Genomic DNA, 16,483 nt, shown 5'->3' on the forward strand with positions numbered 1-16,483 from the left:
TTTGGGGATTATTTATTGAGTATATATTAATAAAAGGGAAGGGTTTATACCTTTACAAGATTCAATGAAGTTCTGGAAGGGAAGTGGGGCCTCCTAAGAGGGCAAATGATTTAACATGTAACCAAAGGTCCAAGTGGAAGGTGCAGTCTTTGTTATTGGATAGTTTTAATTATTTTGATGTTTTCCTTCTTACTTGTATTGTTTACTACTTTGTTATGAATTTTTGTTTTTTAATTGATTTAATAAAGATAAACATTTTTTAAAAAGAATCTCTCACCCAACTTCCACGGAAATCACCACAGCTGTCTTAAGGCAGAGGTGTTTTGCCTTAAGCCCATGGGCCAAGTCTGGCCTGCTTGGGGTCCCAATCTGGGCCTCTGACTGACCATGACCCTTGCCTCTGGCTGCATCCCCATCCCCCAACCACCAATCTTCTGGTGTTTTCCTGGCTTTTGCCACCCCCCTGCCCCATTCCAAAGGGTTGAAATTCATGGGGGCAGCTGCTGGCAGCTTTGGGCCAGAACAGGCTGCCATTTGTGACCCCGCCATTCATGCCTTGACCCCACCCACCACCAGAATACAGCTCCCAAGAGATTCTCTGACACTGGATGTGTCCCCCAGGGTGCCAGAGGGTCAACACCCTTGTCTTAAGGACTGCCAATTATAACCCTGAGCTCCAGTTCGGAGCCCCTTTCTTCTGCCCTGCCCACCCTGCCTTTTCCCTACCTCTCAAGGACTTCTTGAGTCAGATTCTTCATGGAGCTTTCCTTCTGGATCATGGAATCCTGGAGTCCTTCTACCTCTTTGGACATCAATTTCCAAACCTCCTGGATCCTGCTTTCCATTAAACCATCCAGCATCTCTCCAGGAACTGAGTGGCTGGCCAACTGTACTGCCTCTGGACAGAAGGGGACAGATGGGTTGGCTCACATGATGAGAGATGCAGCAGAGATGCAGCACAAAACAGCCTGCATCTGCTCTAGGAGACACATATTTATGCACATGTAACATTTAATATCAGGTTCAGAATTCAGGATGCTAAGATTTTCAACTTCAGTAGGTTTCTAGTCCTAGCTGTGGAGATAAGCTTCGCAATGGCTTCCATGCTAGGAGAGCTAAGTAGAAATTGCTCAGGGATTCTACAAAGCTTTTTGTCTCACATGCCGTGGCAAGTAAACACTGACTGTTCTATGCAAAAATGAATTTAGCTGTTCTTGCTGCAGGACTCCATGACTGAACTTTTTTTTAAACAGTGGGGTTATTCACACATAACACAAATCATTATTGCAGTTACCTTTTTTTACCTTGTGTCCTATGTTCACACATTTGCAAGGTACCTACTCAGGAGTAGTCTCAGCACGCCTCCATCTTCCCTCCAAATGGTGCCATGTATCCCACCGGCCCTTGCAGCTGGGAACCACAGAATTCCCCTATCCACAGAAATCCCCTGCCTACTCATTAGAGAGGCACGGTGGCTCTGTAGCCATAGCAGAGCAACAACCAAGCGGGAGAACTACGCATGGCTTCCCCCACAGTTGCTGCAGCTGGAGGCACTCCCTGTCCCTACGCCCAATGCATGCTCTCTGACATCTGGCTGCCTGCCACCACTATGTCTGCTCATAGCACACAGCCTCCCTGTTCCTGCCTCTTGCACAAATTCACACTCTGTTCCCATGCCCTGTGCAAGGGGCTGGGTCATAGGGACCATGCACAAGAATTCAAGCAAAGGGCGGGTGCTTGCAAGGTGATCGTGCGGTGCTGCTAAGTGAGCCAGACATCTTTGTGGCTGGCCTGGCAGCACAGGAGGCAGGTGACCCAGCCAGGAAGTGGGCAGGCAGGTGATCAGCCAGACAGCGCACAAAGTGGATGAAAAGCCAGGTGGCAGACATGGTGGTGGTGGGGAGGGTGGGCATCAGGGAGTGCGTGCCAGGAGGACAGGGAGCGCAGGGTCAGACAAATAGTGCCCTGCCCACTGGCAATGCGGATGTTGTTAGGTGAACGAGGCAGCAGAAAAGGGCAGCTGGAGCAGTCATGGCCACTCCTGCTGCCAAACTTGCTGCTCAAAATGGGGAAACTATTCTGAAACATGGTGACTGGCTTCACACAGAACAAGAAGCCTTAGAACAAACTGTTGGCAGGATGCTTCCTGCTATGTGGGGTCTTCAGCAGTCCTCATCCTGCAATCACAAAAGCAGCAGCATATGACTTTTAAAGCCAAGCGCCTGCTAGGTGGGCACTGTCTTTTCACATCATTCCTTACCTTCCAGTTCCTTGATCCTACCCTGCTGCTGGTGGCTCTCCTGCTCCAACAAAGTAATGGAGTGGCTCAGTGCCTGGAAAGCCTAGTAGAAAAACATGGCACAGGCAGGGTACACACATACATTGACTTCCTCTGCACCTGATATACCAATATAACAAACAGTTATCTCACCTCTCCCCAATCACACTTACATTTGTTTGGGCATGGAGCTGAGCTTTGATAAGCTCCAGATCATTTTTCAGGACCACCTGAGATTCAGGGATCATCACTGCAAAAGAAACACAGCAGGTGTGCCGAAGTAGCAACAGATCTGGGGTTTCATTGAGGTGCTGCAGGGGAGATGGCGTCCAGCACCAGTTGAGGAACAATTCCCAGTTACCTAGAGCTCAATGTCAATTGTCTCCCAGTCAAGGGACTTTCTAGGTAGCAAGACCACTTCATGGTACCTTACAGGTGTGACATAATGGAATTGGGAAGGGCTTTACTTTTTCCTGTATGATTTTTGGTCTTCCCTCATCCACTTCCTATTTCTCTGAGGGTTGCATAAAGTTAAGAGTTTTTGATTCTGTAGAGATGTTCATTTACAGCTTTAGGACATGCTGATAGGAGATCAAGATTGTGCAAAAGGGCTGGCAAGCACACAGAGCTTAACTCACTGTGTATACAGCCAATCCACATTATTTGCACACCTTAATTTTATAAGGTAGTGTTCTTGAGAACAAGGCTGATGTGCATGGGACTGAACATGGACAATGCATGGTCAAATGCCAGAAACCAGAGATGGGTGGCAAGCAGGTCCAGGAAATGGATGGAGGGAGTGTCGATTATCTCTGGATAGCTCCTCCTGCTTTGTCCTTCCTCACAAAGCAAATTAAAGTATGCAAAACAGAGGAAGGCATACAAATACCTTTCATTTCTCCACTGAGAGAACTCAGCTTGCTTTGTGTGCAAATCTGACTTCTGGATCTCTTTTACAGTACCCAAAGTACCAGGGAAGGCTAAGTCAATCCTGCATCTTTGCCTGTCAAAACAAGGCACGGAGTCCCAGAGTCCTGACAAAGCCTACTCCTATTGTAAACTCAAAAGTGTTTTGGAGCCCAGCCATTGTGTATGTATAACTGTTGTTTGTGGTCAGCCCTTGCTTCTAAAAACTTGTGCTATCACACAGCCGGTGCTCTAGAGTCCCAGAAATGCAGGGCAATGCTTTTTTATATCACTGTTGTAATGATTGCCAAAACCCTTCTGCTTTCCCATTGCTTCACATGTTACAGGACTGAATACTGTCATGGAAAATCTGGAGTCAAAGTTACCCCTGCTGTTCACAATATGTTTTCTACAGAGGGAGGCTTGGCTAGTGCCACGGAAAGAAAGTAAAGCAGATCCAAGGGCAGCAGGGGAAAGTGGGTAGGACCAGAGAATCGACTGGCTTCAGGTAACACAATAACCTACCCTCAAAAGTTGAGCATGCATTGAACGTGGGTTGTCATTGAGACTTAAATGTTGGAGTCAGAATGTTGACACTTAATGGCATATTCACAAACCCCAAGTGTACCCAGCCATGTACCCAAACTTGGCGGCTGCGCCTGAGGAGCTGACTGGGGAAGTCCCTCCCCTTAACAGAGACTAGGAGGGGAGGGGCAAGGGAACTGGCAGTCGGGCTTGTTAGGTGGGGAGAAGGAGGGTGCCTGAGAGAAAGGGAAGGAACCTGGCCCCCTCCACGTGTGCTGGACCGTCACTCCCAAGACATCTGGGGTTGGGGAAGTATGAGCTTGATGATTTGAACTAAAGCTGTTGCTGTCACAATATGACAAGGTTCAGACAGCAGGTTAACCCACAGTCAAGGGCTAAGTATGAGTTGAGTCATCATTGAACTGGGTTGTTGTTGAGTTACCCAGCAAACCATGGTGAACAACCTCCACATCACAACCCAACAACAAACCATTGGTTCTTTTCATGGGTTGTTTAGCACTGCTGGGTTCAAACAAAATGATAACCCACATTTCAACAACAACCCTAAGGTTCAACACCACCCAAATTCAGCCTCTGCTGTCTGAATACAGTCAGTGGCAGATGAGATCTTGAGTTTATGGATGATAAGGCTACCAAAGAAATGAAGAGCCTGGGAGAAGGCATAGGTGGGGAGGAGATGTGAGAACAAGATCACAAAGAAGTGAGAACAAGATATGAAGTCATTTAAAATGGGGTGGAAAGAAAGCATGAGAAGTCTAAGCTAAAAAGTGAAGCCAGGCACTGAAGGCCATCAGCACAGAAACAATGAAAGTGGAAGCCAAAAGACTAACAGACCCAAGCAGGAGAATATCTGTGGTAAAAGGAAGACCTATGACAGAAACTTTAGGGAGCATTAGTGGGGGTAGAAAAGGGGAAGGGAGAGAACCATTAATGGACACCTTGAGGAAGCAATCATGATGAAACAAACTTGGAAAACCCCAGGTAGTGCAGCAAAAACTGAAACTGGACCCCAAAGCTCAGCACTCATAAATCCCTGCTGAGAACTGAAGAGAGGCAGAGAGGACAGAAAGACTGAAGATGCCAGAGCTTGCTTCTCACTGCAACTAGAGCAGAACTGGGACTCCAAGCCAGGAAGTATTTTTTCAGCCTCACTTTTCCCCTGCCTCCTTTAGCTTGCCACACCAGCAGCCAACTAATCTCACACAGAAGAGAACATCACTCACCATGTGGCTTCATCTCCAGCTGGCCCTGTTGCACAAAGAGGAGCAGAGAAATCCCATCAGTCTCTTACCCATGGCTCATTCTCTTACAAAGGTCTTGGAACACAAGCCCATAATAGCTTCTCTAAATCTGAAGGGCTGGCAGCATGAGATGGCCTGGCATCCAATGGAGCAGAGGAGTTTCTCTGGTGCTCTGCTTGCAAAGGAGAAGAAATAAACTCCTCTCTTCCTCTTGTCCCTGGCCAGGGCCCAAACCAGTGATTCTGATGTCTGTGCATTCTATAGTTGTGCATACAGAGGGTCACAGTACATCCAGGAATCCTAATCAGGCAGAAGTCCTGATGGGAAGGTTGTCCAGTGGTTAGTCCTCTACGACCCATGTTGGTAGAGGGGGAAGAAGGATGGCATCCAGTGAACCCACCTCCCACAACTGTCCATTTGCTGTACAGTTGGGCCTGTTCCCCACCCCTTTAACTTCCATACATTGGACAGAACATCAGAAAGAAAAACCTACTGCATTCCCAGGACCTCCACCAAACTGGGAGCCTGCAACATTTGGGAATCCACCAGGCAGAGGCCCTACACACATGTGGCTTGCAGGGGGGCAGGGCCCCCCTTTCCAACATTCTGCCAAAGGCACAGGTCTCAGGGACAAGGCACAGGCCTGCTCCTCCTTGCACACATATAGCATATGCCCATGCAGGCAACCTTATGTCCAACAGATGTTTTGGATAACTGCTACAATTCCTAATCGTTGGCCACATTGCCTGGGGCTGATGAGCAATGGAGTCCAAAACACTTGTTGCCTCCTTCTGCTATACCTAGAACACATGGCAGTAGTCTAATCCTGAGGCCACCAATGCATCGCTGTGGCAAGGCTATCCCTGTAGCTGGCACACAAACAGTAGGTGGCAATGCGCTTAGTGTGGCCACCAAGGTCACCTGGGCCTCCAGTGACAAGGGTGGATGCAGGAGCACCCTCGAGGTGCATAGTTCCTCCTCTAGAAAGAGTGCAACCCCATCCAAACCCGTCCAATTCCTGGACTGGGATCGGCCCACTCAGAGGATCAGTGTTGTATCGGGATTTAATGTCTTGTATCCAACCTGTAACTGTCCATAACAGTCAGCTTATCGAAGCAGCCAGGATGGAAGAGTCCAGGATTTCTAGCCCCAACCTTCTTTAGCATACAAAAGGGAATCTATGCCCCTCCAAATGTAGCTGGACTATAGATCCCATCAGCCCCAGCCACCACAGCCAATGGTGAGAGGAGCTGAAGTCTAACAACATTTGTGGGGGCACAGCCTCCCTTCCTGGCTTTAACAGAACACAAACACTGTTCCCCAAGACACTTACTGCTGATATCATGCTGCCTGCCCGAGCCTGGTACCAGCTAGGCGAGGTGTCCCGATTCTTCTCCTCCTGGGCAATTGTCATCATAGCTGGCCCCTGAGAGACAGAAACAGAGGTGGCACCAATTCTGTAATCTGACATAGCCACAAAAGCTGAGAGGGGAAAGCTAGACTGATAACCTGCGGGGAGGAGACTGATGTCCCCCAACATGTTCACTTCTTTTGGGAAGAGAAGCACATGGAATTTGCTGCTGCTGTGCTGACGGCCACCCTGGAGTCATGGCTAGAGGCTGTGGGGATGGGCTGGTCTCACCTGCTGAACTCACCTTCAGCTATTTCAGAGTGGGCAACTTGTGGCCCTCCAATGCTTTGGCCTGCACCTTCCACCAGGCCTAGCCAGCATTGCCACTGATGAGGGATGTTAAAAGTTGTGGGCCAAAACATGTTGCCTGCCTCAAGCTATTTCCTCTGCAAGACTGTTTTTTGTCAGGCACCTGCACTTTTCCTTGCAGCATTTCCTACATTGCATACAGCATGGATCACTTGCTAGATCTGACTGGAGTGTGAAGGGATCATCTGTTGTCTTCCAGATATTATTAGATTCCATTTGCTGACCATTGGCTGGGGTTGATAGGTGCTGGGGTTCGACAATAGTTGGAGAGCCATAAGCTCCTTGTAGGGATTGGCCCATTTCTCCCAAAATATACCATTCCAAAGTGGATATTTCAGGCTCTGAAGCTGAAGTGGGAGAAGAGGTGAAATCAGAATGCCCCACTGAATTGCCAAGGTTAACGTTCTTTGAGATAAGCCAAAAGCTGGTGAGAACCAGTGCCTCTGGTTTGATGGGTGGGGAGAGGCACTGTGGAAAGAGAGGGTCAGAACTGGAGAACTCTAACTTTTATCAGTCTCATAGTCTGACATCAAGTCAAACAAGTGGACAAATTAAGTAACATGCAGCACTCTCACTGTCTGATTCACAAGCAGTGCAAACCTCCCTGAGGGTGGAGCCAACTCTGTTTGATAGAGAAGGAAGTAGGGGAATCATCTCCTGGTTTCCTGTATGGGCAAGAATTCCACATTTATTTATTTAAAACTTTTATATGCTGTCCCTACATGCCTTGGCATCTCAGGACAGCTTACAATGTAGAATTAAAACAATAAAACAGTAACAAATACAGTAAAATTATATAAAAACAAAAACAAAAAAGCGACTGTTAACGATAAAATTAATTTTTAAAATAGCCATTAAATAAAAAGGTTTTAAACTGGCACCGAAAAGAATATAGACTTGGCACCAGGCACACCTCTCCACAGAGCACATTACCTGGGTGCCACCACAGAGAAGGTCCTGCTCCGGGTAGTTGTTCTTTTTATCTCCTTTAAAGAGGGCTCCCAGAGCAAAGTCTCTCCTGCAGATCTTAAGGGGTGTGAGGGCATGCAAGGGAAGAGATGCTCCTTCAGGTTTCCTGGTTCCAAGCTGTTCAGGACTTTATAGGTTAAAACCAGCACCTTGAATTGGGCCCAGACTTCAACTGTAAGCCAGTGGAGCTGGTAGAGGACTGGCATTATGTGAGAGTAACGGCCGGTCCCCGTCAGCAGCCTGGCAGCTCTGTTCTGTACCAGCTGAAGTATCTGGACCGTTTTCAAGGGCAGCCCCACATAGAGCACGTTACAGTAATCCAAGTGGGAAGTTACCAGAGCATGTATCACTGTTGCTAGGGAGTGTTCATTCAGGTAAGGACACAGCTAATGGATCAGTCGAAGTTGTAGGAATTAGAGAGTTGTAAGTTGATGGATGCCTCTTGCTAGCAACCTATGTATCACTTTCTTAATACCATAAAGCCAGCTCTGACTGGCCAGCTCCCTCTTAGTAAAGATAGTAGTTAGAAGTCTTGCCTCATGAACTACTGGGAATTAAAAGGAGAGTAATTTACCAGCTCTCAACCCTGCTTACAGATAGCCACATCTGCAGCATACAGTGGCTTTAGTTTCATGGGATCAGCCAAGAGAAAATATTTGGGAGAACGGATGAATGGCTCTGCTGCTGCACATGCTGCATGCTCAGATGGCTTTTTAATCCAATCCCGCTTTATGAGACCACAAGGAAATGTTCCTGCACAAGTCTTATTGGCAGAAATAGCAGCAAAGAACCACAGAAAACAAGAATATCTCTCAGTATTTGTAAATGTGGAAAAGTGTTTGGTACTGGCCATCCATTATAACACTCTTGCATAGACGAAGATGCATCCAAAAAAAATCGTGGATCATATGAGGCCAAATGGTTTCTGTTTCTAAAGCTGGTTGTCAGCTTTCAGAGCACATTGGATTTTTAAAGCTATCGCAGTATTTCTGGTACTGACCTAGTCACTGCATAGCTTTATTGCAGGCTTCCCCAACCCAATGTGCTCCTGAAGTTTTGGACTACAGCTTCCAGGATTCCTGACTGTCAGCCATGCTAGCTAGAGCTGATGAGAGCTGAAATCTGAAAACATATGAAGGGCACAAGTTGAGGAGGGCTTCTTTAAAGTTAATACAATAAAGACAAACTACACACACAAGAAAGCTCTGAAGGCCTTGTGGATGCTTAGTCCTTTTCCCATCAGATGCTTCTTTGCCCCCAGTTCTGCACTAAACAATGAGAATGTGTCTCCCAGCAGCTGCAGTTGTAGTCCAATACCATCTAGAAGCCTACTTGTTCCCCTCTGCAGTAAGCAAAATGACTGTAGATTCTATTGATCAGGATTAGTGCCAGAAATCTGGGATACTTTTATTTCAAGGGCAGTTACTTATGCCACCATTCCCTGGTTGCACTTTCTAATTTTAAGTCTCATTCAACTCATAAGTGCCATTTATTGATCAGTTAGATATTATATAGATTTGGTCTGGTTTTTAAACAAGCTTTATACTTTTGCCACAGCAAAATGTTCTGGAAGGTAAGGACACAGAGGCAGGAGGCAAGCAATCACAGACTGCAGAACTGGGAAAACCTCTGACTTAGTCTTTGTAGAATAGGTGGTGTGGAATGGGATTGTGGGGCAAACCATGGAGAAAAGTGATTGGGTGGATTCATACGACACAATAAGCAACAGTGGTTTTTTAAACTGCAGTGTCCTCCAACCCCATTGTGCTATTTCAGCAAGCTATGATACATTTTGAAAACTTATGAACAAAACAATGGTCTGTTCCATGGTTTCTTGGTACTGTAATTGCTTGTTGTGTCATCCAAACCGGAAAACACAACTTGACACGGTACTGAGGCTGGAAATAGAGAACTGCTTGGCAAGGGCAGCCCATTGCGACCCTTGCCAGGTAGCTAACCAGAGAGTGCCACTGACAGCTGCCATTTGGCACTACTGTCAGGGCTTTCCCACTTCTCCTGCCTCCAGCCCTAAAGAGCTTTAAGGCAGGAGCAGGCAGTTAGCAGCACTGCTCAGTTAATTCCTCTGCTGCCACTCCCGCATGAGCAGGTGCAGGGAGAATCTGCTGGACCATGGTGTCCAGTTGGGGGCTGTGTGCTGCAATGCACCCCCCATGCTGCTTCCTCTCCCACATGAGCGGTGGGGCCGCTTAAAAGGGAGGGAGGGGATCTGGTAAATGATGTAAGGAAACAGGCACAGATGTTAAATAATTATTTAGCTTCTGTATTCTCCCCAAAGCAGGGGAGAATACAGAGGGCCAGATGAGTCTGAGATTATGGGGGCACAGATTAGAGTCACTCCCCTAGAAGGTGAGGAGCTCCTAAGTGCCCTGGATGTTATGAAGGTGCCAGGTCCTGATGGGTTACTCCCAAGGGTACTGGCAGGGGTACTCTCGTATCTGTTGGCCACAATCTTTGAGGCCTCATGGAAAATGGTAGACATTCTGGAGGATTGCAGGGTGGTGCCAGTGGGCCCAATCTTTAAAAAGGGTAGCAGAGGGGTCAGGGAGAATTATAGGCCAGTTAGCCTTATGTCCATTCTGGAAAAGATGACAGAAAAGCTCGTAATATGAAAAGCTCTAAAAACCCTCAAAAGGGGAAGGAGGTTGGCAGCCATGCAACATGATTTCTGCAAAAATAGGTCCTGTCTGTCATGTGTGTGCGCTCAGAAGAGTCTCATGCATCAAAACCAGAATCAGAGCATCAGAGAGGTGAGAGAAGAATTAACCCTTGTTCCAGCAGTACAGGATTCTCACCCCACTCCCCCAGATGTTGTGACTAGCATAGAAACAGATGGTGTTTTGCCGCCAGGAGACAAGGTGGAGGCACAGGAAGAAGCCTCTTTGGGGGCAGATATAGGACTGGATTCTAATATGGAATGTGAGAACAAAGCTGATAAGGAGAAGCCTGAATTTAAGGATGCTCGTTCCCGCAGGTATACTCAAAGACTGAGGCAGATAGAGTCTTGATTAGAAGAACGGCGATGAGCGAGTTCAGAGCGCCCCACCTCCGGGGGTGCACCCTCGACAGGTTCATAAGCAAAGCATGGGGTGAAGTTAGTCAGAGCGAGAGGTCAACTTTCTATTCTCTTTCTATTTTCTTTCTATTCTGTATTTGTTAATAGTGGTTTGTAGCTGTTTAGAATAAAGACATTGGTAGTATCTGCTGGAGTGATTGCTTTTGTTGGGAAGGGGTGCCTGGTTCACAACACTGCCAGACAAACCTTGTGGAGTTCTATAACAAGGTTTCAAGGCGGCTAGATGCAGGGGACATGGTGGATGTGGCTTACCTGGATTTCAGCAGGGCCTTTGACAAGAACTGCATAGCCTGGCTGAGAAATTGATGAGCTTCAGGATAGATTGATGTACTGTCCAATGGATTAGGGCATGGTTGATGGATCACAAGCAGACAGTAACTACCAGTGGGCAGCCATCAGTTCTGGGACTGATTCTGTTCAACCTCTTTATCAATGACCTTGGGGAAGGGGTAACCAGTCTGAAGACAATAACTTCAGACCAAATCTGAAATATTTCAGAGCAAATCTGAAGACAATACAAGTGGGGACAGTGGCCACAATGGAGGTGTCGGTACTGTGGAAGTAGGAGGGGGACAACAGGATGGTGTTCAATACAATTAAGTGAAAAATCCTGCATTTGCGCATCAGGAATAAGTGCTATAAGTACAGGATGGGGGATATGTAGCTGGAGAGTGGCACTTGTGAAAGGGATCACAGGTACTTATTGACAGCAAGGTAAACATGAGCCAACAGTGTGACCTGGCAGTTAAGAGGGTGAATCCTTGGATGTATACTCAGGCATGGCTTCCAGATGGAGAGAAGAGTTGGTACTACTCTGTAGGACTCTGGTGTGCCCACAACTGGAGTACTCTGTCCTCGTCTGGATTCCACATTACAGGAGGGACATAGCAAGGTTGGAATCAGTTCAGCACAGGGTCACAAGGATGGTAGCTGGATTGGGGATGGGTGCCATATGAGATATGATTTAGGGAACTGGGACTTTTCAGCTTGGAGAAGAGGAGACTCTGGAGGGATCGTATAGTGACTTACAAGTATGTGAAGGGTCACCACAGGGTAGAGGGTTGTGACCTTCCCTGTGGTGGAGGGAAGGACATGATCCACTGGGGCAAAGCCAAATGAACTGGGTTTTAGCTTGGATGTCAGGAAGTACTTCCTGACCATTAGGACCCCTAGGATATGAAATGGGCTTCAATGGGAGGTGGTGGAAGCCCCATCAGTGAAGGTGTTCAAAGAAAAATTGGGCAACCACATGTGAGGATTGCATGAGGAGAGTCGGCTTGTGCCAGGGGTCAGATTAGAAGGCCCAGGAGACCCCTTCTGACTTGCTAAGTTTCTGTGAACACAGAGTGAGAAGCAACCAGGCAGCGGTGGTGGTGGTGTCAAGCTGGGGGCTGTGCACCTCAGCAGGGTCCCCAGTGCTGCCCCTTTTCATGCTTCTTGTGAGCCAGAGGCAAAGAGCAACTGGCAGCATTGTGGAAAGGAGTAGCACCCCCTTTTCTTGCACCAGAGTGAAGCACCTCATGCACCCAAATGGACAAGCAAGAGGGGTGGGAAGCAGCTGGGTGGCGGCAATGAGGGGAATGTAGCACTGGTGCCCACTTTCTCTCTCTGGATTGCTAAAGAGGTTTTCCTGTAGGCACCAGGCTGAGGATGCCTCTCAGGCAAGCCAGAGCAAGAAATGGGAGCAGCAGGGAAATCTACTGTGTTGTACAATCCCCAGATGGACCCCGCTGCTTATCGACCCTGCTGCTAGCTTGCTCACACTCATGAGGCACTTCTCTCTTTGCATGTGCAAAGGGGCAGAGGAGGAATCAACTAAGTACTGCTGCTCCTTCCTGCAGCCCAGCCCAGTGGATTTCCCCTCTTTTGCCCAAGTATGAAGCAGTCTCGTCTGGAACAGGGGGATGGTGCCTGTTCAGTTTCATGTCCTCCCTGCTATGCTTCATGGCATGAGCCTTGCTGTGCAGCAGAGACTGCTCAACAGTCATGATGAACCAAACTCAGCTGTCAAAGCAAGAGGCCTTGGTTCCTCTCCATGGTGCCTCCTGGGATAGCGCTTGGAGGGAAGAGAAGGGTATGGCGAATGAGAGGAAAGTCACCATGCGAGTTTGGCTGTCTTTCAGGCATGCCCATGCAAAAGAATAGTGCACGGTAGAAACAATGCAGTACTGTTACTCATGACATGTGAACTTGACCATCATCTTAATGTTCTGCTTATGGGTGCCAGAAAAGTACAGTGATACCTTGGTTCACGAACTTAATACATTCCACGATTCTGGTCATGAACTGAATTGGTCATGAACTGAGTCAAATTTCCCCATTAGGTTCAATGCAAATAAGGTTAATCCATTCTGAAACCTAACTTTATGTTATTCATAAAGGATGGCATATAAAAGTTTTAAATCAATAAATATGTAAAAATAATTAAACCACGAAAATATGAGCCACATCCCCGGGCTGTGGGCCAAGCTGCGGCCACCTCACCAAGCCTGGGAGTGGACAGGCCAAGGCGGAGCAGGAGTGGGGCCATGGCTCCCATGCCTCCATCGCGGCCTTCTCAGGGTAAGCTACTGCCGAACAGCCGCCATACTTCTTCCCCCCGTGGCAGGGAGAGGCAGGAGGTACCCCACTTGGCTGGCCGTGGCCCCATCCCATGCCTCCTGTCACCTCAGCCTGTGGAAAGCAGCCCTTACCTCCCTCCTTGTGGCCCTCTCCCAGCCAGGGAAGCCATCCCACACCTGCCTCTCTGGCCTCCCACTCCTGTTCCCCCTCCTGGAGCCGGGACAGTGCCTGTGAGGGGACCTTCCTCCAGCTCGGAAATGGGACTGCGGCGAGGAGCTGGGAAGGCCTTGACCAAGGTGAGAGCGCCCTCATGGCTCCCCCTTGTGGTGGGTGGGATGGGGAGGTTATTGTTTGGAGTGTTCAGGTGGGAAAGATGGCCACAATTGTGTTCGTCACCCGATGCACAGTTTGCGAATGGAGGCAAAATTTTGCCAAAATTTCTGTTCACAAACCTAATTGGTTGAGAACAGAAGCTTTCATGAACTGAGGTACTACTGTACTCGATTGAGTCAGCTGGATTTGTTTGTGGCTTTTCTGCACTGAATTTCGTCTTAGGGACTGAAGAAGGCATACCTCAAAGGGTTTATAATCCACATGAAGCAAGCAATATAGCAGGGGAGACAAAGATTAGATATGGGAAACGAATGTCATACATCAGTGTTGGAGGATACTAAGGGGAAACTGCATGAGTTTTCACTCCAGCTGGTTGGAGAGCATGAGAGGTTCATTCTATTGGGCAACCTCATTGAAATGAAAAGGATGCCTGCTCTTGAATGACCATCTTTCCTTTAGGACAGGGCTGCATGATATCTCACTCCTTTATGACAAAAGAGATTGCTGCATCAGATGCAGGTGGGCCATCGAACATTGTATCCTGTTCCCAAGGGTGGTTAACCAGATACAGTGGTACCTCAGCTCACGAATGCCTCAGTTCACGACCAAATTGGGTCGCGAACAAAAATTTCATAAAATTTTTTACTCAGGTTGTGAACTCTGCATTGGGTGGCGATTGCAATTGTGGCCATCTCCCCACCCCACCCAAGTGGGGAGATGGCCACGATCGCAGTCGCACTCATGCAGGGAAGACCGGCATGATTGCGGTTGTCCTTGGGGGGTGGGGAGATGGCTGAGATTGAGTCCCTCTTTCCTGAATGAGTGCAACCACGATCTCAGCCATCTCTCCCCGCAGCATGATCGCGCCTGTTTCTCCCCCCATCCTCAGCGCGCCCGCAAGCACGCCTGTCTATGGCCGTGATCACAATCGTGCTGTGGGGGGGGGGGGAGATGGCCATGATCTTTGTTGTTCTTTGTCACTTTGTTTCAAATTCTTTTTATTATTATTATTATTATTATAACATTTCTATGCCGCCCCTTGCCGAAACCTCGGGGCGGCTTACAACATGATAAAATACATTGAAATACAATAGTACATAATAAATTACCATTAAATATAACAATACAAAAAATACATTGATTTACAAATACAAAATAAAAATTATCAGTATAAAATAAAAATATAGGAGGAGAAAGAGAAGGAAGAAGAAGTTGCCCAGGCCAGATCATATGTTTTAACAATTGAAATGATGTTTAAATAAAAAGGTCTTTACCTGGCGCCGAAAAACCAGTAACGACGGTGCCAGGCGGACCTCTTTGGGGAGTGAATTCCATAGGTTGGGCGCCACCGCAGAGAAAGCCCTCCTCCGGGTACTTACTCTCCTAATTTCTTTCATGGAGGGTTCCCGGAGAAGGGACTCTCCCGCAGATCTCAAAGGGCGGTCGGGCATATACGGACGTAAGCGCTCGTTCAGGTAGCCAGGACCCAAGCCGTTTAGGGCTTTGTAGGTCATAATCAACACCTTGAATTGGGCCCGGGCTTCAATGGGAAGCCAGTGAAGCTGATGGAGGACTGGAGTCATGTGAGCATTTTAATTCTTCTGATTAAAAATGTTACAGAACGGATTAACTTTATTTACACTGAACCTTATGGGGAAATTTGACTTGGTTCATGACCAATTTGGGTCACGACCAGAGTCCTGGAATGGATTAAGTTCGTGAGCCAGTGCACAACTGTAACCTGGCCTACAGGTGCAGTGATAAGCCACCAGATGGTGGTAGTAAGGCAGGAGTTTCCTACACAGCATACTCCCCATCCCAACATTTAGCCTTGCAGTCAGGTCTGCAGCCAGAACTGTGGGGAGGGAAGACTGGTACGGCAAGGAGGAATCAGTGAAAAATAACTGAAGCCTAAATACAGGAAAGTTGCGGTATGTCTTAAGTCACTGCATTCACTCAATATTAATGAAATCAAATTTTACAAGAATAGTCACTGGTCAGTTATCCAGGTGCTTCTCCATTCCTTGACCAGGCCCTTGGAAAGTGGGAGGAGGTTTGTTTTTTGGTGAGTTTCAGTCTCACCTGTATTATTCTCCCAGAAGGGTTGATGAAACTTAGTTAAAATAATGGGACAAGCTGTCATTCAGAGAAGGGAACATCCCTGCGGGGGTCTGTGGCACTGGTATGTGAACAGATATGAAAATTGCCTTCCCTGGCCTGGTACCTCCAGATATGTTGGGCTACGACTCTCATCATCTAACATTGGCCAGTCCAATACATTTGGAGGGGCCCAGGCTGAGGGTGGCTCGAAGCAGAGCTCTCAGCCCTCATACAACTCAGCTAGAAGGCAGGCATTGGCCAACCTGCTTGCTCAGTCTTAGAAGGTACAGAGAGAAGGCAATGCAGATCTCAGTATTGCTGAGCATGGTAGAGGGATCTGAAGACTGGTGTGGGGCTGCGGGGAGGGAATACCATAATGCTGGGCCTGGGCCTGGTTCGGTTCCTGCTGCATCATAGTGGTAATGTTAGGAGCGGTTTCATATGAACTACAGCAGTCATGTGAATGTGCACAGGTTGGCACCACCCTACAAAGTAAACCATTTCAGACTGGGCTACAGAGGGGAGTGGGGAAAGAGGAAGGTGAGAATTGGTGTCTGAAGGGTGCAATAAGACTTTTAGAGTGGGTGGGATAGGGTGTGAGGGAAACTATTACTGGGGCTCCAGGATACAAAATGGTTTAGGTGGCACAGTTTCTATTGGGCAGGTGGGATTTAAATAGTTCAGAGACATGGAACCTGAGTTTCCTTGTCACATGAATTTCAGCATCTACAGCA

The 16,483-nt window shown here is 47.8% G+C and overlaps 1 protein-coding gene across 5 annotated transcripts in view; it reads right to left on the minus strand.

Moving 5' to 3' along the window:
• The window catches only part of CCDC159 (coiled-coil domain containing 159), a 55,050-nt gene that overhangs the window by 8,664 nt on the left and 29,903 nt on the right, over positions 1 to 16,483 (minus strand). For 4 of the 5 annotated variants that reach the window (XM_044443377.1, XM_044443381.1, XM_044443379.1 and 1 more), the window contains 5 exons: positions 6,305 to 6,397; positions 4,954 to 4,978; positions 2,452 to 2,528; positions 2,261 to 2,342; positions 727 to 898 (listed from right to left, as the gene is read on the minus strand). In XM_044443377.1, the coding sequence (XP_044299312.1) occupies positions 727 to 898; positions 2,261 to 2,342; positions 2,452 to 2,528; positions 4,954 to 4,978; positions 6,305 to 6,397 (449 nt within the window). The remainder of the gene's footprint in view (positions 1 to 726; positions 899 to 2,260; positions 2,343 to 2,451; positions 2,529 to 4,953; positions 4,979 to 6,304; positions 6,398 to 16,483) is intronic. The other variant, XM_044443380.1, reaches the window with a different exon arrangement.

Source organism: Varanus komodoensis, unplaced genomic scaffold (genome assembly GCF_004798865.1).
Source record: "Varanus komodoensis strain SLA01 unplaced genomic scaffold, ASM479886v1 scaffold42, whole genome shotgun sequence".
In the NCBI taxonomy this organism is placed as follows: Eukaryota; Metazoa; Chordata; class Lepidosauria; order Squamata; family Varanidae; genus Varanus; species Varanus komodoensis.